We start from the raw sequence: 25,610 nt of genomic DNA, 5'->3' as shown, positions 1-25,610 counted from the left end.
CGTTTGTGTTCCCCCAAATTTATTCATTTACGTCTAATCCCAAATGTGATGGTACTAAGAAGTGGGGCATTTCAGAGGTGATTAGGTCATGAGGGTGGAGTCCTACTGAACTTGATTGCTGCTCTTACAAAAAAAATCTAGAGGGCTCTCTTGCCCCTTCTTCAGCGTGAGGACACAAGAGATGACTGTCTTCTATGAACCAGGAAGCTGGCACTCAACACACACCAATCTGCTGGTACCTTGATCTGGCTCTATGCAGCTTCTAAAACTTTTAAAAAATAAATTTCAGCTTTTATAATCACCCAGGCTCTGGTATTGTCTTATAGCATCCAGAACAGACTAAAACGTTGTCAATTTCATGTGTGTATACTGACATTTTTATATATTTTCTGGTGTGTACAAGCGCCACTTAAAGATAACCTGACTACTTTAATGTTCTCTCCAGGACACAAGGCAGTCTTCTGTTTTGAGCAACACTATTCTCAGCTTGTGGGACAGAACTGGATGCAATGGAAGTATTCAATATCTGACAAAAACTCAATGTAAATTAATGAATTGACTGACTTTAAGGCTGCTGTTCCATAAGTCCCTCTGCATAATATAAACTTCTAAAGGTTTATGGGGATGCTCTGGCCAGTGTGGCTCATTTGGTTAGTGTCATCCTGTAACAAAAAGTTTGCTTGATTCCCAGTCAGGGCACATACCTAGGTTGTGGGTTCAATCCCTAGTCTGGGTATTCACAAAAAACAGAAATGCCATATGGGTACCCCAGTGCCTTCTTTCATTTTCAAGAGATGGTCACAAGCACAGAGCTACTACGTAAGTTTTTAGAAGCTGCAACCTATCCAGGGCCAACTAGGCAGGGGATGCTATCTATTCATCCGTTTGGGGGGGAAAAATTGACCATGCCTTTGAGTTGTGAGACAGAAACACCTAGGGTACAGCCAGTTTCCATGAGGTTTGAAGTCCGTATAGCAGAGAAGACCCCAGAGAGCTTCGAGCTGAATCTTAGGTTGAATGTACTTGATATGTGTTTTGGGAAAACCTACAATTTAATCTTCCTGTTGTGTTTCTCCTTTACTCTCACACTACTTCAACCATCACAAAACGACACTACAAACAGGGCTTTTGTCCTGTATAAGTCTGCTGATGTCTGATGGGGCCATGCTTCCTTGAAAAGCCTTTTCCACATCACTGCATAGATAAGGTTTCTCTCATGTAGGAACTTTCTGATATTTAGTGAGGTTAAATTTTTAGAGGTTTTCCCACATAGACTGCATCCATAGGATCTCTCTCCTGTATGAGTTGGATGATTTGCAAGACTACTCTTGTCACTGAAGCCTTTTCTACGTTCACTGCATATATAAGGTTTCTCTCCTGTATGAGTTCACTGATGTCTGATGAGTGCTCTTTACAATGAAGCCTTTCCCACACTCATCAAATATGATTTCTCTCCCAAAGGAGTTTGCTGCTCTAGAATGAGGCTGCATTTCATTGACAAGTCTTCCCCACATCCACTGATTGTATACAATTTCTCTTCTGTATGAGTTTGCTGATGTGTTATAAGACTTTTCTTCAAGGTGAAGTGTTTCCCACATTTATTGTATATAAAAGCATCTCTCCAGTGTGAGTTCACTGATGTTCAGTGAGGCCATATTTCATTGAGAAGCCTTTCCCACATTCACTGCATAAGGTTTCTCTTCAGTATGAGTTCTCTAAAGTATAGTGAGATCAAACTTCTTAGAGGACTTCTGTCCAAGATGGAAGCCTAGACAGACACACTGAGTATATCTCCACAACTAAGAAGGAATACGACTATCTCAAAACTAGAAACAACCAGAAGTTTCAGAAATCTGAGCTGCATGAAAGTCCAACAAAGAAGAAATACTCATCCAGACAGGTAGGAGGGGCGGAGCTGGGGCAGAGAGGATGCAGTATGGTGGCGACAGCAGCAGCAGCAGTAGCGGCAGGCCAGCGGAAAGTGCAGTCACATGTTTTAAAAAATAGGGAGGGACACCTGGGGAGTGCTCCAAGCACCAGACCAGACCGCACAGCTCATGGTCCCAGCGCCAGGGACCATAAAGCCTCATTGCTTCGGATTGTGAAAACCAGTGGGGGTTGGGATGGAGGAAGAAATTGCTGGTCTCTCAGCAGATTCCACTTGTTTAAAGGGCCCCCATGGTCCTAGAACGTTAACAGACCCACCCACTCTGGGAACAGTGACCAGGGCAACAGCTAGAGAGGTGCCAGTCCCATACTGAAGTGGGAGAAGTGTCTGGAAAAGGGGCAAGTGCTGAGCAAGAGGCATTGTTCCCTTTCAGACCCCTCACCACACACAGAGCGCCACAACGTGGTGAAATAGGTCGCCCTGTACTGTAAGGGGTTCCGCCCCTTACAACGTAACAGGTGAGGCAGCTCTACCTAAGACACAGAGGCAAACAAACACAGGAGTCTGTCAAGATGAGGAGACAGAGAAGTATGGCCCAAAAGGGGGAACATATCAAGGTTCCAATAGTAGAACTAAGCGATGAGGAGATAGCCAACCTAACAAACGAGGAGATAGCCAACCTAACAGACACAGAGTTCAAAACACTGGTGATAAAAATGCTCAGACTTGACAGTTATGCTTAAGTACGGCAAATGCATAAGGGAAGAAGTGAAGACTATGATAACTGAAATGAAGGAAAATCCACACAAAACCAATGGTGAAAGGAGGGAAACCAGGGTTCAAATCAATGATTTGGAACAGAAGGAAGAAATAAACAGTCAACCAGTACAGAATGTGGAAAAAAGAATTGAAAAAAATGAAGAGAGGCTCAGGAACCTCTGGGACAACTTTAAACGAACCAACATCCAAATCATAGGGGTGTCAGAAGGAGAAGAGGAAGAGCAAGAAATTGAAAGCTTATGTAAAAAAATAATAAAGAAAAACTCCACAAATTTGGTGAAGGAAATACATACAAGTCCGGGAAGCACAGAGAGTCCCAAAGAAGCCAGACCCAAAAAGGACCTCACCAAGACACATCATAAGTAAAACGCCAAAGGTTAAAGATAGAGAGAATCTTAAAAGCAGCAAAAGAAAAACAGAGAGTTACCTACAAAGGGGTGCCTGTAAGACTATCAGCTGATTTCTCAAAAGAAACTTTGCATGCAAGAAGGGGCTGGGAAGAAGAACTCAATGTGATGAAAAGCAAGGACTTACAACCAAGATTATTCTATCCAGCAAAGCTATTACTTAGAATGGAAGGGCAGATAAAGTACTTCCCAGACAAGGTAAACCTGAAGAAGTTTATCATCACGAAGCTATTATTATATGAAATGTCAAAGGGACTTACTTAAGAAAAAGAAGATCAACACTATGAACATTAAAATGACAACAAACTCACAACTATCAACAACTAAATCTAAAAAATAAAAACAAAATCCATCTAAGCAAATCAGAATAGGAACAGACTCATAGGTATGGGGATCATTTGGAGGGTTATCAGCTGGGAGGAGGAAGGGGGAGAAATGGGGATATGGTGCAGGGACTAAGAAGCATAATTGTTTGGTACAAAATAGACAGGGGGAAGGTAAGAATAATATAGGAAAGGGTGAAGCCAAAGAACTTATATGCATGACCCATGGACATGAACTAAGGGGGGTGGGATTGCTGGAGGGAAGGGTGGTACTGGGCAGAGGGGAGGCAAAGGGAAAAAAAAGGGGGACTACTGTAACAACATAATGAATAAACATATACTTAAAGAAAAACAACCAAACACTTCTTAGAAAAGGTCTTCCAACACAGGGAAACCCCAACCATGGGGTTTTTCTCCCGTGTATGAGTTTGATGATGTGCAATAAGACTATTCCTGTCACTGAAGCCTTTTCCACATTCACTGCATATATAAGGCTTCTCTCCTGTGTGAGTTTTCTGATGTGTATTGAAATGAGACTTTGCACAGTATGTCTTCCCACATAGACTGCATCCATAGGGTTTCTCTCCTGTATGAATTCACTGATGACCAATAAGGTGAGACTTTTTGATGAACACTTTTGCACATTCACTACATGTGTAAGATTTTTCTTTCATGTGGGTTTTCTGGTTGAACTGTGATTTCTTGAGGAAGGTTTTGTCACATTCAGTGCATTCATACTGCTTCAGTTCTGTATGAATTCTCTGACGTTTAGTGAGATTAATTTTTCTGGAGAAGGCTTTCCCACAATGACTGCATCCATAGATTTCACGCCAGTATGAACTTTCTGATGATCAATGAGCTGAGACTTCTTCACGAAGGCTATCCCACATTCAATGCATACATGGGCTTTCTCTATGTTGTGAGTTCTCTGTTGCTGAATGACCTAAAACTTCTTATTAATGGATTTGGTACTGACAGGCAATGTGATTTCAGTATAAAATTGTTCATGGTTAGCATGCAAAATGAATGTCCCATCTGCATTCAAATCATCAGAGTTAGTTAAGTTACAGCTTCTGTTTTGGTTTACAAAATGTAAATTTGATCTTAAAGATTTTTCACGTATCTCAAATACATCAAGATTTTGCTTTAATAGGAAAAGGCCTTTGTTCCAATTAACAGTATTTGCATACATACTACGTTCACAGCATTGTTCCACACTCTTCTGAATGCTTCGACTTTGCAAGGCATGCTGAAGAGGATGATCAATTTTCCTGAGTCCTGGGAAAAAAGACAACAGTGAATCATTCTGTAATCCTTCATGTTAGTTTGAAATTAAACTGTTTTTTAAAAAATACCTTCATGTGAAGTAACTAGTGAAAATTCTACATGTTGTAGAATAAGAAATAATATTTGTTCTTCATAAACAGTTCTTTTTAAATTTTTAATCCTTGCACAAGGACATGCTTATTGATTCTTAGAGAGACAGGAAGGGAGGAAGAGAGACAAGAAGAGAAACACCGATCAGCTGCCTGTTGCACATGCCCTGACCGAGGACTGAACTTGCAATCCAGGTTTGTACCCTGACCAGGAACTGAACCCACAAGGAAGGGAATCACTTGAAGCAGACATAAGAGATGACCTAGTTTAGGCTGGAACTCATGTAGCATGTTAAGATCTTTTCTTTTTCATCCAATGAAACAGTAAAGACCGTTAAGATGGGAGCTCAGCATGTAGGAAACATCCCAGATGATGCCAGAACAGATAGAATTTGAAATATCCAGTGCAGAAAGAAAAACTAAATTTTAAAAAGATGGGGAGGAGATGATTTATGCTCTCACACACAAAATGAGAGGTCAGAGGCCAGCAGCCATGATGATGAGTAAGATACACAGGAAGAAAGTGTACCTTAGACAATAATGAGGGAGAAGGCAATTTGGGAGTTTATTTCACAGAACAGAAAGAGGCTAACAGAAAAGGGAGAGCTAATAGTGCCTCCAATCCATCTTGATAGCTGGGCTAGTTTAAGGGTTTTTAAGCTGGAGAAGGGGAATGAGAGGGGGAGTTAGGGTAAATTCCTGTGGTATTTAGCATCTTGATATCTCAAGGAGCAGACTCCGGACACCATCTAAAGCAGTGGATCTCAACCTTCCTAATGCTGCGACCCTTTAATACAGTTCCTCATGTTGTTGTGACCCCCAACCATAGAACTATTTTTGTTGCTACTTCATAACTGTAGTTTTGCTACTGTTATGAATTGTAATGTAAATATCTGATATGCAGGATGTATTTTCATTGTTACAAATTGAACATACTTAAAGCATAGTGATTAATCACAAAAACAATATGTAATTATATGTTTTCTTTTTTTAATGTTTTTTATTGATTATATTGTTACAACAGTTCCAATTTTCTCCCCCTTGTTCCCCTCCACCCAGCACCCCCCTCCCCCAGCAATCCCCCCCAAGTCCATACCCCTGGTTCGTAAAAATTAACTATCCCCCCCCTCTCAAATATTAGGACCCTTTGTAATCTTGTAAAGGACAATGGGCGAAGGTCTCAAGCTCCTCTAGCTGCTTCAAGCTGGACATGGTCGTCGTGCTACCTACCCTTGGGTCCAGAAAACCCTAATAAGAGTGGGGGTGTGGAGGGGAGGGTGGCCTTCCCACATGGGGAAGGATCGTGCAGACTCCAGGTCAGTTGGCTGTCTCCGGTCAACAGCGTGCTTGGTTTAACAGGCTGGTGTCCTTGTTGTGTTCTGGGGGCAACAGATTTGGCGAAAAGGGTTAAAAGACATCATTCAATCCATAACTACTAGATGACAAAAGGATATCATATATATGTGTTTTCTGATGGTCTTAGGCGAACCCTGTGAAAGGGTCGTTCGACCCCCAAAGGGGTCACGACCCACAGGTTGAGAACCGCTGATCTAAGGTAACCTATGTTAAGGGTGGTCTTCGGTCTCCATTATTTCTGCAAAGTAAGCTTGTAAATTATTGCCCTATGGCCATTTCTTCTCTATGAGGAAGCAGAATTGTTGCATTAATATGTTCTCTAGTCCTTAAGAAACTGTCGGTTGAGCAGTAGGTCACAAATTATTGACTCAGAAACTGGTCACAATATTGCTGAACACAGTTTAAACATTAGTGTAGGTTAATACAGCTAAAGTTTAACTAGCCCTAGTTAGGGGAAAAGCAGAGTCTAACTTGGGAGGAGCTGAGGGCCTAACCTGTCGGTATGGTTAAAATAGCATCAACAAAGTCATAGTATTATAGACCATAAATATGGACCCAACTGAACTTGGCATATATGTTGGAAGATTGGAGGGAGGGAAAGGAAAGGAAATGCCTGTGTGTATGATATATAGGTTTAGAGAAAGAGAAATTACCAAACTACTTTCCAGATTCAACGTATCGTGTTAGATTCCCACTATCAATATCAGAGAATCACTTTCTTTGTGTACTCACTAGCAATTATTATTGCGATTTTAAAAGGAGTAAGAAATGACTTACCTAAATTTTTAATAGCTTATGATGAATAGAGTCCACTTATTTTTAAAAATAGCAAATACTCAAAACAATTTTAAATGCCAGTTTTACTAATATTTAAATAAGTGCAAAGTAAACATGAAACAAACTTTAACCCTAAAAATTCATAAAAATTAAATGATGACTATTATTCAGAGTGGCGGGTCATGGGATAATGGCATTCTGTTATGCTAAGCTCTGTTTTATTTTTTTCTCACCTGTATAGTGTTGTTCACCACATACAGCTTTAAATGGAGATACATACAGGTTTAAATGGAGATGTTATTATCATGCTTGATTTTTTCATTCAAAAAATACACTCTACATTTAATAAACATTAGGCATTAGATTTGGTGTGTTTTTACAGGGGCAGGATTGAGTCTAGAGTATATAAAGTAGTAAAATGTTTTGGGTATACAATCTGAAATTACTCAATTTAAACTTCATTTTCTTCGAGCCACCAATCAATTTAAAGAATTGATTCAGTAGAAATTATCTTTTTGAGAACAGACAGGTACTAGAATATTCATAGCATCAACTTTAATAATTGTAATTAAATAAATAATCTTGTGATTGTTACATGAACTATTCTAGCATCACCATATTCACACTTTTGGAAAACATCCCTCAAAGTGATTCTGACCAATGTGTCCAACTGTTACAGAACCCCTGGGCTGCCCCAATTGAAAACAAACCCACGGGCTCTTTAGTTAGGGGTCCGATTGCCTGCCGCCAGAATTACAACTCTTAATATTTCAGTTGAGTGAAAAGAAAATTGTTTATTTAACAGTTACACATATCCTTCCCTCCCTCCCTACCAAACCTAGCCAGCTTTAGGAAGGTCAGAAACACCGTTTCCCTACGTCCCAAACACAGTTCAGCTTTACCAGCCGCTGCCAATCATTCAATCTGATTGGGGAGGTCCTTTCTGTGCTGTGGTGCCCTTCAGCTCTCAATACAAAACCGCCGGGATTCTCAGCCTCCTTGCAAACTGTCTTCTTTCTGTAAATGGCGTGGATCTCCTCTCCTTCTCCAGAGCACCCCTGCGAACACCCGCCAGCGAGGGAGACAGCCCCAGAGCATTCCCCCCTAAAGTGTTCGCAGCTGCCTATATATCCCTAACTGCGTCCTCTGACGCAGTGGGTGTTGCCAACAGTTCTGACCATTCACAGAACCCCACGTAGGCTCTGTGTGCTTTCCATACCGTCCCCTGGTTCAAGACTCCTCCCATCCACCTGAGGCCTTGGAAGCATCCAAGCAATTTTGCATAATGACAGACACCAGCCTCAGCCTCAGGCCTGTGGAGGCATTCTGAAAGCTGCTTCCTTCTCCCCATCCCCCAGCCGCAAACTCCGGGGATTTTTGTACTCCCCTGTTTCTGTAACACAACGGTACAATAGCAAGTGTGACACTGAGGATAGAAGTTGACTTGCTGACTGAGACATGTTCTGTTTGTCTCTCAGAACTCTTGTAATACATTGTAATAGAAACCAGGCTAGCCTTTTGCAGAATGGGACCCATCCGTTCTAGTGGAGGCTCAGATTTGTGAAAAAAAAAAAACAACAAAAAACATTTTAGCCCTTGTTGGTGTGGCTCAGTGGATTAAGTGCTGGCCTGTGAGCCGAAAGGTTGCTGGTTCAAATCCCAGTCAGGGCACATACCAGGGTTGTGGGCCAGGTTCCCAGTTGGAAGCGTGGGAGAGGCAACCAATCGATGTATATCTCGCATTGGTGTTTCTCTTCCTTTCACCCTCCCTTCCCTGTGGGAGACAGGTGATATTGGTTCAGAAGATTGTGACCACGCCCCCATGTCCTGAAAACAGGCAATAAAATCCAGACTGAAATCAGTCTCGGGGAAAGTCACGCCCTTCTAATAAGATAACAGGGAATTAATAAAAAGAGGGTATTCAAAACTTTGTAAGTGATTTACCCTCATCCTGTTTGACTTAGCAGAAATATGCTTCTCAAGATTCCTGCACGTATGTTACTAAATAAAACTGGGAATCAGGAGCATTTTCTCCTCTATGAAATTGCTCACTCCTCGCTCCCCCAAAAAGGCAGATGGTTTCTGGGTCATTTTCATCTGTGCCAGGGTTCCTGCTGGTCAAGGAACCTCTCTCTCACATCCCCTCTCTCTAAAAATAAATAAATAAATAAATATTTTTTAAAAGGAAAAAATCATCTAGACCATGCAGCTCCAACTGACACAGCCCACACCAGGAAATCCAACCCTTGGCCCACAAAAATATAATTAATAAATGTTGTGTTTAGATATTAAGTTTTAGGGAGCTATAGTTTTGTGATGCAATCAAAGGTAGCTAATACAGATACGAATGTATATCAGCTAATTTATTAATTAAATCATGGAATGTCTCTTCATGAACAGTATGCAGACATAAACAGAATGAGACTATAAATTCATGCAGCAACTATGGAAAATAGTTGAAAGATTCCTCAGAAAATTAAAAAAGAGGTCTACCACATGACCCAGCAATTCTGGGTAAAGGTGGTCAAAACATACAAACTTCTGCTTATAGAATAAGTTAAAAAATAATAACCATAACAAAAAAAGAAATAATAAATTGACCATCATTATCCATTAGGAAAATGCAAGTTAAGCTCAAGATCAGTTACTACTACATACCTATTAGAATGGTTAATGTAGCCCTGACTGGTATGGCTTAGTGGACTGAGTGCTGATCTATGAACCATAGGTCACCAGTCTGATTCCAGGTCAGGGCACATGCCTGGGTTATGGGCCAGGTCCCTGATTGGAGGCATGCAAGAGGCAACTAATTGATGTATCTCTCACATATATCAATGCTTTTCTCTTCTCTTTTTTCCTCCCTTCCCTTCTCTAAAAGTAAATAAATAAAATCTTAAAATAAACACCAATATTTAATGTAAAATATGACAATATCAAGTGCTGGAGAGGATGAAAAGCAATTAAAATGCACATGTGTTGCTAGTAGAATGGCTAAAATAAAATACACTGAAAATATCAAGTGTTGGAGAAGATATGGAACAAGTAGACTTCACACTGCTGGTAAGAATGTAAAATAGTACAGCCATTCTGGAAGAGAGTTTGGTAATTCCTTATGAAGCTAAACATAACTGACCCTATGTCCCAACCATCATCACCTGCATATTTATTATAGAGGAATAAAAATTTACATTCATACAAAACCTATATGCAAATTTCATAGTATCATTATTATTTATAACAGTTGAAACCAGGAAAACAATACCAATCTCCTCCAGTAGTGAATGGTGTTATATGAAATGTTAAAGGGGCTTATATAAGAAAAAGATCAAAACTATGAACAATAAAATGGCAATAAATACATAGCTATGAACAACTGAATCTAAAAAAACAAACTAAACAAACACAAACAGACAGAATCATGGATACGGAGAGCATGTTTATATTTGCCAGATGGGAAGGGCTGTAGGGGAATGGGTGAAGAGGTGAGAAGATTAAGAAGTACAAATAGTAGTTATAGAACAGCCATGGGGAGGTTAAGTACAGTATAGGAAATGGAGTAGCTGAAGGACTTACACGCATGACGCATGGACATGAACAATGGTGTAGGGATTGCCTGAAGAAGTGGCGGGTGCTGAGTTGAGGGGGACAAAGGGGTAAAAATTGGGACAACTCTAATAGCATAATCAATAAATATAATTAAAAAAATAGAGTGAATGGCTAAACAAACTGGTTCATCCAGTATATATGCTACTCATGAATAAAAATAAAACTACTCCAACTCAAATAATTCTTAAGAGCAATTTGCCAAGTGACAAAAACATAAAAAGCTTACACAGTCCCTATTAACAAAATATTGTAAATTTGTATAAATAAATACAACTTATTTATATAAAATGTATAAAATCCAGTTATAAAAATGACTTTTACACTATTCATAAAATGACAAAATTATATTGATGGAAAACAGGCCAGGTGGTTGCTGAGGTAGGTTTGGACAGAGGGTTGAGCTTAAAGAGGTAGCATGAGGGAGTCTGTTGATTAAGCAATTTTCTGTCGTGGTTGTGGTTATATGAATGTATATAAGGTAATAAAGCTTAGAATTGCAAACTTAAAAAAAAACCAAAACATGTAAAATCTAAAGAAATCCAAATAAGGTTAGGAGTTTCATTAACAGTATACTACCAATGTCATTTTCCTGGATTTAATAAAATATGGTTTCATAAGATGTTTTCACTGGAAAAGTTGGGTAAAGGATACTAGGAAAATCTCTGGACTGTTATGCAATTTCTTATAAGTTAAAATAATTTCAAGTTAAACATTTTACAAAGATAACTCTGAAGGTGGTTTTGTAAAATATTTGGTCATATTTATAAACTTGATTAGGCAAGTACAAATGTGTTATATTTGTAAATTTAAAATAGTTTCCTTTTAAGCTATTTCTGTATAATAAATTTAAAATTAAGTTTAGAGGCAAAGAGCTAATTATATAATGGGGGGTGGTCATAGAACACTCCTGTATTGCATATAACAATAAAAATTAACCACAGAACACCCCTGTATTGCATATAACAATAAAAATTAATCAAAAACAAGGAAAGCAGACTACTTTTTAAAACTATGGAATTACTGACAAGGCAACTACAGAGGAGTTTCCAATTATCACCTGAAACTGCCACATCAGGTGAATGGTCTGGTGTAAAATAAAGTAAGACTTATTTTAAAAGCATTGAAACAGTATCACTTTTCACAGAACTTCTTTCTTTCGTGAATTCTCTGATATTTGAATAAAGGTGCTCCAAATGTAGCATTTTCATAAAGTTTTAACTTCTGTATGGTTTCCTGACAAATAATAATATAGAATGTATCCATGAAATCCTGTAAAATATATATTCCATGTGAATGCCTCATCAAGGTCTTCTGGCTGGGTAAAGGCTTTCCCATGTTTATCCTATTTGTTTGTTTGTTTGTTTGTGTTTTCGTATTTCTGTGAACAGTGAACTCACTGATGATCTATGACAATCTCTGGTCATAAAGTCTATCTTCCCACAGAAGGCTTTTTTGTCCCTGCAGTCACAGAATTTGTCTCAGTATAGACTTTTCAGACATATACTGGAGCTACAACATTTTGCTGAGAATTATAATGAAGCTGGGAAGGCATTTTCACATTGCATGTATCAGAGCATTTCCAACATATTTTCACTCACAGAAGACGTGAAATAAGGATCACCAAACGCACTGCCACAGTCAGTATATCCACAAGGTTTATCTCCTGGACAAATTCCTTAATCTCCTCAGCACATACATCAGACAATAGGCAGTACCATGTCTGCATTCTGATCTGCTAGAAACACTGATGTTAATGAGGTCTTGGTTGCCACAGAAGGCATTTTCACAAAAATTGCATTAATAGGGGTTTTATCCTTCATGAGTTCAATTTTAAGTAATGAGCTGTGACTCTCCATTAAATGAATTTCCAATTTCTCTTCTGTGCATTTTCTTATGTTTAAGAAGGTTTGACACTTGGGAGAAGGCTTTCTCACAAATGCTGCAACCATAGGGTTTCTCTCCTGTATGAGTTCTTTGATGGACATTGAGTCCTGACCTTCTGGTAAAGGCTTTCCCACATTCCATGCACTCATAAGGTTTCTCTCCGGTGTGACTTCGCTGATGAATAACGAGAGTGTGCTTTGTGGTGAAGCCATTTCCACATTCATCACATATGTACGATTTCTTTTCTGTATGAATTCGCTGATGTATAGTGAGTTTACGCTTCACAGTGAAGCCTTTTCCACACTCACTACATATATAAGATTTTTCCCCTGTATGAGATCGCTGATGAACAATGAGATTCCCCTTCACAGCAAAGCATTTTCCACATTCATCACATAAATAGGGTTTCTCTCCAGTGTGAGTTCGCTGATGTACAACAAGATACCGTTTCATGGTGAAACCCTTCCTACACTCACTGCATATATAGGGTTTCTCCCCTGTATGAGTTCGCTGATGCACAATGAGGTTACTCTTCACAGTGAAGCTTTTCCCACATTCACTGCACACATAAGGTTTCTCTCCACTATGAGTTCGCTGATGTGCAATCAGGTAGCGCTTCACAGTGAAGCTTTTCCCACAGTCAGTGCAAATATAGGATTTCTCTCCTGAATGGGTTTGCTGATATCTGGTGAGACTACCCTTCACAGGAGAGCACTTTCTGCACTCATTGGTTATATAAAGTTTGTCTCGTGTTTGAGTTTTCTTATGTTTGGTGAACATGTCATTTCTGGAGGATTTCCCCCACAGACCACATGCATGGGTTTTCTCTCCGTTATGAATGCCCGCATGGTGAACAGGCCAACATGTCCTGATGCAGGCTTTCTCACCTTCAGCGCTTCCTTGGGGTTTCTCTACTTTATGAGTCTTTTCATGCTTAACGACTCGGAATTCAGTGCTGATGTGTTTTTCACTTTCAGGGATTTCAGTTTCAGTGTACAACTGTTCATGATTACCATGTAGAAAGGAGTTCTCATCTCCATTAAACTCAGTGGGGTTCTTTCCTTCATATCTTCTCTTCTGCTTAATTAAAATTAACCTTGATTTGAAAGCTTTCCTACATAACTCCAATATATGATTTTGCATCATGGCCATATTTGTTTTGCTCAGATGAATAGTATTTCTCAGTGCATGCCTTTCACTGCATGGTTGCGTGCTCCTCCGAACCCTTCGGTTGTGAGAGTGCTCTTGCAGGTGACTGTCAACTTTCCTGATTTCTAGAAAAAAGTGAACAACAAATTTTTTCATGAGAATGTCTTAGAGTAAGAGTGCCTTAGAAGATGATGTGGTGGGACCTGGTTCTTTACTGTTAACCATACCAGCCCATAAAGATGTAAGGTGAAAGAGTATCAGATCCAAGAAGAGACAAGGAGTATATTTATAGCAAAACACCCACAAGAAAGAGTTCTCATCTGGGGAGATCCATATGTGGAGGAGCTATTTAGCTATCCTCGGACATCTTCACAGCTATGACTCCTTCTCTCAATGACTGGAATATGATTTTCACAGCCACTCCCTTGCTGGTTCTCACTCACTTGCACAGCTTATATTATAGATTTCATCCTCTATCATCCATGGTCCTACTCCATGCTCCAACTTGGACAGCGCATCTGGGTTGGTAGCCTGATACCCTGTTCATGAGAAATGATAGAAGACCTAGATACAGTGACTTGGGATATAGTATGTCAAGATGGGAAAATATTACATGTTAGGGACAAAATAATTTCTCATATGCAAAGTAAAGGTTGTCTTTCAAGATAGAGTAGATTATACCCCTTAGTTTGGAGCCAGAAATGGAACTGAAAATCTGGCTTTTCAGATCACCACAGTGACTGTAAAGCTTACATCAAGTGATAGAATAAAGTCCACTGACTGGGCACCTCTAAATGACACAGGGAGGTAGCCTTACCCAGTGAAACCAGATTGTGATAGTTCTCCAACATCACATCCCGATATAGGTCTTTCTGAGCAGGGTCCAGGAGCTGCCACTCCTCCCAATTGAACTCTACTGCCACGTCCTCCAATGTCAGCAATTTCTGTAATAACACAGTCCTGTTTAATATGGTTTCAACTCCTTTTATTAAATGGAATATGCATGGGGAAAGTTGTTCTAATTTTTGCCACATAACTTTCATCTATATACCTTTCTCAAATATATTTTAGTAGAAGCAAAATTCTTTCTATCTATATAGTTTAGCACCTATTTCCAAATACAAAAAATATTCATATACAATAACATCAGAACAAATAAAATAGTCCTACATTACCACAAAACTCTAAATCCAGGATTTACAAAACAAGTGTTTTTAATAAATGTAAAAAATAACAGAAATTATACAAGATATGTCTAAAGCAAAAAAGCCCATTAAAGTTGATTAGGGAGATTTGAGGGAAAAACCCATATAATAAGCAAACATATACACTTACATATATTAATGGATGGATGAACAGTATATGAAATATACTGTAGTGAACTGAAGTATATAACAGAAAATGCAGCAGAGAGAGGAGAAAAATGTAAGGAAGAGGTTAATAAACACAAAGATAGCATCAAAAGGTCTAATGTATGCCTGCTTATAGTTTCTGAAATAGAAAATAGTAATAGAGAAGCAGTATTAAAAGACGTAAAAGCTGAAAATTTTCAGGACTGATTAAATACTCCTAACTTCAGATTTAGAAATCCCAACAAATTCCAAGCAAGATGTCTATACCTAGACACATCAGACTGAAACCATAATACACCAAAGGAAAAGGTAAACTCTAATAAAAATATCCAGAGAAAAAAGGCAGATTACTTACGACAGAAACAATAAAACACAGAAAAGAAAGGAATATTATCCTCAAAGTTCTGATTTTTTGTGCCAAAAGGCCAGACATGAAGGCCATTTGGTATTGATACACGTGACTCTCCTCGTGAAGTGCTAGACACCCTTATCCCCTCCCAGCCACCATGTGTGACAGTCCTACACTTCGGCATCCAGAGCTGTTACTGAGGCTTCCTGGAAGTCAGACTGATATCAAATGGCTCAAAGTTACAACCTTCTAATCCCATGGCTGGCTTCTGGCACGGACTCTCTCCATCTTAAGTCACCTCATTAGCACAGACTATAAAGTGTGGTGCCAGTGGCCCAGAATGACTAACTCCAGGGTTTAGAGGTAACTTCCCCAAAATCAGTGACAAAAGTGAGGCAAAATTCCTTATTACACACTAGGTATTCATGCCCCTGCATGATACCTTTCCCTTGAGCATGGGCTGGCCTAGTAAATTGTTTCTACAGCAAAAGTAACATGATGCCACTTTTACAATTAGGCTACAACTACATCCATCTTCCTCTGAGAATCCATTCTTTGGTGACTTTGATGAAACGAGGTAGCATGTTGGTCAACATAGCAGACAGGTAGAAACTGAAGATCTCATTTGATCGGCCCTTCTGAAAGTGAATTTTGCCAACAACCACATAAATAAACTTCCAAGTGTATCCTTTCCTACTTGAGTCTTCAGATGAGACTCCACTATGGCTTACAGCCTCCTAAGAGACAAAGTACACAGCAGTGATATGATTAAAAAAAAATAAAGTGATCTTTGTCTCCCGTTCCTGGAACACACAGGGTCTAAATGCTGAGAATCCCCAGAGTGATAAGTATATTTGTATGCTAATGAGATGACTCATGGGGACTGGGGGTTGGTTAGCTTCTGGAAGAGGGCTGGTTGCCAGAGGAACAAGACATTGATTAATGGGTTGGAATATTCAGCCCCACCTCCAAAACTAACATAGAGAGTAGAGGGACTGAATATTAAATTCAAACCTAATGGCCAGTATTTTATCAGCTATACCCAATGAATGAGACCTCCATAAATCCTCAAAACTATAGGTTTGGTAACCTTCCAAGTTGGTGAACTCATTGAGGTGCTGAAAGAGGGGTGCACCCCGATACCTGTTCCTCTGCATCTCTTTCATTTCACTGTTTCTGAGTTGTAACCTTTATGATAAACCTACTATAAATGTAAGGAAAGTACTTTTCTGAATTCTGTGAGTTGTTCTAGCAAATTACCAAATCGGAGGAAAAGCTTGTGGAAACCCCCAATTTATAACAGGTCAGTTGGAAGTACAGGAGGCCTAAGAATTGTAATTGCCATCTGAAATTGAGGAAATTCTTGTAAGTCTGAACCCTTAAATTTGTATAATCTGATGAACTACTTAGTGTCAGAGAGCTGGAGAAGTGATATTAGAAAAGACACCACAGATTCAGAGTCAGGAAGAACCAAAACTTTCTCATTTGGTGTCAGAAGTATTTGGGGCAAAAACAACACGAACCAACTAAGCCATGCCAGTATTAAGTGACCCACAGAAAGTGTGAGATAAAAAACATGTTTGAAGTTGCTAAGTTTTGGAGTAATTTGTTAGCTACCTGTCTGGCAAAAACTCACTTTTGTTTTTCTTTCCACACTCACACAGAACACTTCTGTGACCAGATGTGTGTGTTTTCCACACCAAGAAATTCTGGCACAAGGTGTTTGGAGTTAATGCAGATGCCACACAGTCCCACGAGACTGCCCACACTTCAGGCATCAATCGTAAGTAGTGGGTCTCCAGGGAACCCACTGAGCTGACTACAAATTGGAGATCCCCACAACCTTCTTCTTGGGTTCAATCATTGCTAGCACAGCTCACAGAACTCAGAGACATTAGATGCAAAGTGACAGCTAATGTGACCCCTAGAATCAACCACATCACACATTATGTTTCAATAAGTATGACCCGTAGGAACAATATTTTCTTGATCTCACTTTGCCTTGATTTCAAATTTAGAGTATAAGTTAATTTATCTGAGAACTCAGATATCCCAATTTATACTTTGTTTTTTGTTGAACTGACTTTTTTTTCAGGACACCAAAAACCTGTACAAAAACAAAGGAAAGGTAAAACAAAGCAAAAATCACCCAGGTTTCCATGATTTTCTTCTGTGCTCAGGAAATACTGAGTGCCATGGATTCCGTGTCTTTTGTCTCTTCTGCATCGGCCGCGAAGTTCTTAGAGGCAGAAATCTAGGTTTTCAGTTAAAGTTGTCCCCAGAAATGATGAAATCCAAGTCCAAGAACCTCCCCTTTCTTCCCTCATTCCTTCACATGGTGCTTCTTGCTCCTGAGGAGCCAGGACCTGTGGGCTGAGGAGAAAATTGACTTTGAGTGGACATTCCCTCTGGGTCCAGGTGTTGTCACTATTACTATATCCTTACCTTAAGTAAAGGACCCCAATATTACCAACAGTTTTTAAAAATTTGGTGCCCCAGAGGCTTTCACCCTCTAGGACAATGTCCATAGTTAGACACATGTCAGTTTGGCAGTTTCTTACAAAGCTAAACATGTTCTTATATGATCCAACAACCACATCCCTTGGGCATCCCTTGGAGTTGAAAACTCATGACCAAACATAAATCTGACCATAGATTTTTATAGCAGCTTCAAATAATGAAATATTATTCAGCACTCAAAAGAAATGAGCTATTAAGCAATGAAAAGATAAAGAGAAACCTTAAATGCATATTTTTAAGTGAAAGAAGCCAACATCAAAAAGCTACAGACTATATGATTCCAACTATATGACATTCTAGAAAATGCAAAACTAAGGAGACAGTTAAAAAATTATCAGTGGTTGCCAGGAATTGTAGGGAGGGTAAAGATGAATGGGAAGAACCCAGAAAAATTTTAAAGCAGTAAAACTATTCTTTATGATACTAAATAGTGGGTACATGCCATCATACATGTAGGCAAAAGTCACAAGCCCTCTGCTGGGGGGCCTGCAAGCGGGCCCCCCCTCCCAGGTGTCCTGTGACCTCAGCTTGCAAGAACTTGCAAGCGAGTCTTGCCGGCGCCAGCAGCTGCACGCGGCTCCTGGTAACTGAGTCACGAAAGCCAGGGAACAAAGAGAGCTGAAGACCTAAGCCTCCCTCCCATAGTGATAATGTTGGATGTGGTGCAGACCCTTGGACCCTTACTCACACACGATTCTTGGGGGCCGGTTTACAAGTCTCTAGGAACAAAGAAGCTTGAAAATTAGTGTCTCCTCTCCCCTAGTCACTATATCGGATGTGGAACAGACCCTTGGACCTTCGTGATTTACCGCTTTGCTCTGTAGCCCTACAGGTTAATGTTTATCCCTTTTAGTGGGAAGAATGTTTGTTACCATGTAAGCCTTTTTAGTTTCTGTTTAGTTTTACTTTAAAAAAAAACAAAACTTTTTCTGCAACCCAATAAAAAGGAACAGAGGACTGTGAGCCATTGCTGATGGATGAAAACGGCCACAGTCCTCCGTGCGTAATTGGCCACATTAATCCTGCTTGCTGGACTTAATCTCAGCGTCCCCGACCATATTCAACGCTACAATACACTTGTCAAAACCCATGGTTTGTACAACACCAAGAGCTAATAACTCTAATGCAAATTAATGCACTTTGGGTGATAATGTGCCAATATGTTATAACTGATTATAACAAATGCACCATTCAGGTACAGGATGTTGACAGTGGGGATAGTTGGCGGAAGAGGGTAAAAGGAAAACAGTTTAGACAACTATAATATCCTAATCAATAAAATACACTTTAAAAATTTTTCAAAAACATTTAAAAAAGAAAAAGGACCTCTATTTCACTCAATGTTGCTGTGAATATAAAATCACTCTAAAATCTAGTCATATCTATAGCCACACACACACACACACACACACACACACACACACACACAATCTTGCAGAAAACAAGCACAGGAGACATTTCGTATGACCTTGGATTAGGTGGAGCATTCTTAGACATGTTACCAAACCAGTAAGAAATAAAATAAGAAAAGTGATAAATTGAACTTGGATTAAATTTTGTACATAAAAAAATTATATAGCAAAAAAAGGAGAGCTACAGATGAAAATATTTGCAAGTCATAATCTGATAAAGGACTTCTATACAGAATATATGAATAACTCCAAAAATAATTTAAGAAAACAAACCCATTTAGAAACTGAGAAAAGACTTGAATAGACATTATCCTAAAGAAGACAAACGAATGTCTATAAGCAGATGAAAAGATGATTGTCATTATTTGTTATTAGGAAAATTAAGTTGATAATGAAATTCTACTACATACCAACTTGAATTACTATATCAACAAGACTAACAATTGCAAATGTTGATAAGAATGTGGAGAAGCTGGAACTCTGAAACAATAACAGTGAAAATATAAACTAGTACAGGCTCTTTGAAAACTTTGCAAAATGTTACACATATACTTATCTTATGAACTAGCCATGCCACTCAGAGGAATTTAACAAACAGAAAGGAAGACATGTCCAATTTGTACAGTATATATGTAGCAATGTTATTCATAAGAGCCTGAAACTGAAAAGAATTCCAATAACAGAGCTTTGATAAACAAATTACATTGTATACATCCAATGGATCATTTGGGAATGAAATTAAAGAGGACAGAATATTCCCTGACTCATTTTATGAGGTCATTCAGTTTTTTTAATTTTACTTTCCAATTACAGTTGACATTAAATGTTATTTTATATTATTTTCAGGTGTATAGAAAAGTGGTTAGACAATTATAAAATTTACAAAGTGATCCCTGAGAGGTAGAGAAACATCGATGTGAGAGAGAAACCTGCAACCCAGGCATGTTCCCTGACCAGGGATTGAACCTGTGACCCTTTAGTCTACAAGACAAGGTTCCAGCCAACTGGGCCACACCAACTAAGGCAAATTCAAGTATCTCCCCCTCAACCATACATAGTTATTACTAGGCCATTTAGTTTTTAAAACTATCATATTATTTATAATACTATCAAAAATATGAAACAAAAAACATTATAAAAAATGTAAAAGACCTTATGAAAACTATAGCACTGAGAAATTTTAAAAGATTTTAATAAATGAAGAGCTGTACCTTGCTCATATCAGAAGCATAATCCCAGCAGGTTTTTCTGTAGAAATTGAAAGCATCATTCTTAAGTTCAGAAATGTGGCAGGTCTACAGTAGCCAAAACAACTGTGGAAAAGAACAAGGTCAGTAGGTTGACACTACCTGATTTTGAGAATTTTTATTGAGCTACAGTAATCAAGATAAGGGGCACTTTATGTCAAATTAGACAAGTGAAATGAAAAAAAAATAGAGTCCAAAATAGGACCCTCACATATATGGTCAACTAACATTACACAAAGGCTAAAGGCAATATAATAGACAGAAAAAAAAAGCCTTTTCAGTAAATGTTGCTGGAACAAGTATAAATGCATATGCAAAAAAAAACAAGAAATAGAAAAAAGACACTTGAAACTAATACAATATTGAATGTCAAATGCAACTGAAAAATTTTTTAAAAAAGAAAAGAGGACCTGGATCTATACATTTTACCATATATGTACCTCAATATGAATAATAAACCTAAATATAAAACCTAAAAGAATCTCTAAAACTTCTAGAACAAAAAAATAGGAGAATATCTTCTGATCTTATAGTTAGGCAAAGACTTCTTAGGTAAGACACCAAAAGAATAACTCATAAAAAATGTTCAGACATTGGCTTCATAAAAACTAAATTCACCTGTCTTCAAAACACAGTGTTAAGAGAACATTGAAAGGCAAGTTAAAGACTAAGAGAAAAATCTTTGCAAAGCACGTGACCAATAAAGGAAGGACTTGCCCTGGCTGGGCTGGCTCAGTGGATTGAGAGCTGGCCTGCGAACTGATAGGTTGCCAGTTCGATTCCCAGTCAGAGCACATGCCTGGGTTGTGGGCCAGGTCCCCAGTTGGGGGCGTGCAAGATGCAACCACACATTGATGTTTCTCTCCCTTTTTCTCCCTCCCTTCCCCTCTCTCTAAAAATAAATAACATCTTCAAAAAAAAATAGCTTAGCAATATGTACAATTTAAGTATGTGTCAATTTTGCTTAAATAAATCACTTTTAAAAAGGGAAGCTTAGTGTCAGTCATACTATAAACAAACCTCGAAAATACGATACATGAAAAAAAGCAACCATAGCTCTGGCCATTGTGGCTCAGTTGGTTGGAGCATCATTCTGTAACTGAAAGATGGAGGGTTCAATTCCCAGTCAGGGCACATACCTAGGCTGCAGGTTCAGTCCCTGGCCCGGGCACAAACCATCCCTGGTCCAGACGCGTACAGGAGGCAACCAATTGAGGCTCCTCTGTTGCATCGGTGCTTCTCTCTCTTCCTTCCTCTCTCTCTAAAAAGCAATGAAAAAAGTGTCCTTGAGTACAGATTAAAAAATAAGAAGAAAAAAAAGCAACCACAAAGAATACATATTTTGTGATTCTGTTTATATGAAATGTCAAGAAACTGCAAATTAAAAGTGGCAGGAAGGTGATCAGAGGTTTTGCATGGCTGGTGGTGGGAGTGGAGACTGAATTCAGAGGCCCAAGATAACTATTCAGAGTGATGAAAATGTTTTAAAACTGGATTGTGTTGATGATTGCACAACTCTAAAATTCCATTAAAATTACTGACATGTATACTTACATGTGGCGAGTTTTATGGTATGTAAATTACACCTCAATAAAACTAACAAAAAGACTTCCCTTTTCGTCGTACAATAAAAAGAAGAAATGAGAAAACACCAACTGTGACTGCAAAAAAATGTCCAGTGAAAAAAATTTTTACCACAGAGAATTATAGTCAGAAACTGCAGGTAGGGAATAAAAGGCTCATAAATTTCTAAGTGGAGTGGAAGAATCTGTGTGATCAGAAAGTCAATATGGGTTACTGAAATTGTAATTAAATACTTTTGAATATTTTCATGTCAATACTACTTACACGATTGAATGTATTTGATACCAGACACCATGCCACTGGTTCACCAATCTGTGCTGATACTACTGCGATGATTAAAAAATGTATAATTATAATTTTGTATGCAAGTATGTTGATGAGAAATTAAGTGATACAATCAATTGTCCTGATCTTTATACAGATTATGTCAAATGTAAACAAAAAGTCACATTAAAAAAAAAAAAGGTTCTCCCCACAGAAACAGAATACAGGGAAAGGAGATACTCTTAACTTCAGTCACAATGATCCTAAAAGAAAACATAAAAAAAAAAAAAATAGAGTAAACTTGGAGGCAATAACAAAAACTACATCTTTAACAGTAAACAGATCACTAGGCGATTCAGAACCACATAGAACGTGGAGTTGACGGTGGGGAGAGTGGCGATGTGGTAACACAGGGAAGGGGCATGAGAACTAAACAAACAGACCAAAGCCAAGCCTGTTAGACTCAGAGCCTACTACTGCAAACCACAAAAAACTTACCAAAAGAAAAAAAAAAATTCTTGCGAAGATTGCTATCAATAGCTTGCTCATACCACAAGCATTTACTCATACCATAAAAGGAAAACAAGACTACAAAACATACCTTGTAAAGATTAAAGTTAAACCCAACTTTTTCCTTCCACTCTCTAGTTCCCCATGCCAGTAATTTTCCATAGAACCTGCAGATATAAACTCAACCTCCAGCGATCACTGGGGGGGTGGGGGGTGGGGTGTCTCTCTTGCTTCTCTTGTGAGGAGAGACCTACTGTCTGCAGAGTGACTTTTCTTGCTTGCCTTTCTGCTCAATGAAACCTGCTTTTTTCAAGCACGCTCTCCTGCCTTAGTTTACTCCTTTGCCCTTCTTCTTCCCCCACAGCGCACGCCTCCTAAATTCTGAGGGTCCCCAGAGACTCGCATCTAGGTTGGGCACCCTCAGCCCCTCCTGGGCTAACCCGGTGAACCTGTCTCCAAAGCCTCCTTTTCTCTGACTTCTCAGCTAAATAAAGCAGCCCATGCAGGCTCTCCTGTTGCTTCTTCTATCCTAAGCCCTTTGGATCACTGTCCCCAACTTTCATAAAGGTATTCTCGGAACAAACAAACCAAACCCCTCCTGCTTTTCCACCTCCCTCCTAGATTCGTTCTTGAATTATTTCTTGCGAGAAGCCAAGAACCCTCTTGGCTCCAGCCCCCACTAGGGACTCGCCCCTTGGGCATCAGTGGGACACACAAAAGTTTTTAGTAAGGTCCCCAGGAGGACAGACTTGAACTTGAAGGCGTGAACAAAAATGCAACCTTTTGTCTGTTTCCAGCACCCAAGGTTTGAGCCGGAACCTAGCGACTGTCCGGGGGCACTGACCTCTCAACGGTGACACCGCCCCCCCCACGGGCGTCTCTGTGACTAAAAGCCATATTAAACCCCAAAGATGCCCCACAAACCAAAAGGGACACCCCTCAACCTGGGCTTCTCAGTCACTGAGCGCCGCGTTCAGACAGACTTTCCGCCCCAGCTCTCATCCGCTGGGTCCCACAGGCCGAGCGACCCCAGCCACCCGGAGCCCAACTCTGTCAGGGTTTGAGGTCCACGTGGGTCGCTCAAATCCTGACAGAGCTGGACTCTCGGCGGATGATTTCTTCAGACTTTTAGTCCCTCCCTGTCAGAGGCCTCGTCACCAACGCCGATTCCTCAGTGACAGAATCCGACAAAAGTCCCAAACACGGTCCTCCACACAGGCTCAGGTTTCACGGACCCAGCACGTCGAGAGTACGAGCCCAGGGCCCGGCTGACCTGATCCCGAGCCTCTCCGGACACCAACGGCAGTATCAAAAGGCTGAGTCCACGTCCGAAGCCGCTTCCCACTTGGTGACGCTACTTCGCGGTCCCTAGGGACGCCGACTGGCTGGCACCAGGCAGCCCCGCGAGGACCGCTGAGGGACGCCGGACTTCCGAGTTCCGACCGTGGGACAGGCTCTATGACGTAACGTGGCCACGCCCGCCCTGGCGTTTGGTACGGGAGCGGCCAAAACGGCTGTAGAAAGAAATCGCAGTCATTCCTGGCCATCTCGATGTTTTTACCACCTCGTCGCGAGGGTCCCTCAGCAATGCCGTGTTATCTGCGTAACGTTTGAGAGGCGGGTGCCTATCCAAGGCCGACTTGGCGCGCTCAACCGGCGGGAGAACTAGGAAAGATGGCGGCGCCCTTTGAGCGCTGCAGAGCCGAGACCTGGGCGCGGCCATCTTGGGCGAAGGCAGGTTTCCGTACGGCAGATTTGGCTGAGATCCCGGACGCAAGAGAAGCTCAGATATCCCTGGAGAGTGGCTGTCACAGAATTGACAAAGGAACGGTCATTTAAAGGCTTGTCTGCGGACAGGGCGGTAGTTTGGACAGCCCTTGAAAGGTCGAAATCAAAAGGACACAGCGTCATAAAGATGATAATTCCTTCGTGGGAGTGGACACGTAACTCTCTTTAGTGGGGAAGGGATTGAAGTGAAGGTGCAAATGTCTGTACCTGTTTCCTGACAAAAACAAATGAAGACGACGGTGGGCATTTGAGAGTATGAAATAATGAGATAACACAATTATTATACTTTCCATAGTTCCCAACTAAAAAAGGAGCACTTTAAAATGTTATTTTAAATGCAGACGCGAGAGGTTTGATTGTAGAGGATTTATGGAAGGCAACTTGGATCCATTTAAAAATTTTCATTTTCTGTGACCCAGTGATTCTAATTACAACAGTTAGGTAAAAAGTTTTAATATTAATCAGAGCGGGCTTTTGTAATTTTAAAAAAGCAAAAATCTAAGAGTATAATGATAAATGAGCATTTTGGTGAATTAGGGAACATCCACTTAGCATAACAGCATATGGCAATTAAAAACACTATACTATAGTCAGTATAAGTTAAAAAGATAACTGTTTATTCCCCTCAGCCCAAACTAAGTATAATGGGCAAAAGGGTTTTGGACAGGTGAGATGTGCCTGGCACACCTTCCTCCAAAGAAGCCCTTTTTTCCCCTAATGTGGGACATTGAAAAATTAATCCCTGACTTTTGTCATTTAGTGGTTATGGATTGAATGGTGCCTTTTAACCCTGTTGCCAAATCTGTTGCCCCCAGAATACAACAAGGATGCCAGCCTGTTAAACCAAGCACGCCGTTATCCAGGGACAGCCAACTGACCTGGAGTCTGCATGATCCTTCCCCATGTGGGAAGGCCACCCTCCCCTCCACACCCCCACTATTATAGGGGATTTCTGAACCCAAGGGTAGGTGGGACGACGACCATGCCCAGCTTGGAGCAGCTAGAGGAGCGCGAGACCTTCGCTCATTGTCCTTTGTA

General features: G+C 40.0%; 1 protein-coding gene and 1 long non-coding RNA gene across 2 annotated transcripts; both read right to left on the bottom strand.

Moving 5' to 3' along the window:
* Positions 1–12,277: 12,277 nt before the first annotated feature.
* LOC149995275 (zinc finger protein 614-like) lies at positions 12,278–17,111 on the bottom strand. Its single transcript, XM_090259165.1, has 4 exons — positions 17,091–17,111; positions 14,364–14,490; positions 13,990–14,085; positions 12,278–13,671 (listed from the first exon to the last, which is right to left on the bottom strand). The coding sequence occupies exons 1-4, from the start codon at positions 17,109–17,111 to the stop codon at positions 12,344–12,346; spliced, it is 1,572 nt and encodes a 523-aa protein (XP_090115291.1). The 3' UTR covers positions 12,278–12,343.
* Positions 17,112–17,405: 294 nt separating this feature from the next.
* Positions 17,406–24,205, bottom strand: LOC149995274 (uncharacterized). The gene is made up of 4 exons (XR_016507715.1): positions 24,058–24,205; positions 21,566–21,687; positions 20,391–20,492; positions 17,406–17,620 (listed from the first exon to the last, which is right to left on the bottom strand). It is a non-coding gene; the product is annotated as an uncharacterized LOC149995274 (long non-coding RNA).
* Positions 24,206–25,610: the final 1,405 nt, after the last annotated feature.

Source organism: Furipterus horrens, unplaced genomic scaffold, assembly GCF_987537825.1.
Source record: "Furipterus horrens unplaced genomic scaffold, mFurHor1.1.pri manual_scaffold_13, whole genome shotgun sequence".
Lineage (NCBI taxonomy): Eukaryota > Metazoa > Chordata > Mammalia > Chiroptera > Furipteridae > Furipterus > Furipterus horrens.
Note: the sequence above shows the minus strand (reverse complement) of the source record. Positions and strands in the feature narration are given on the sequence as shown.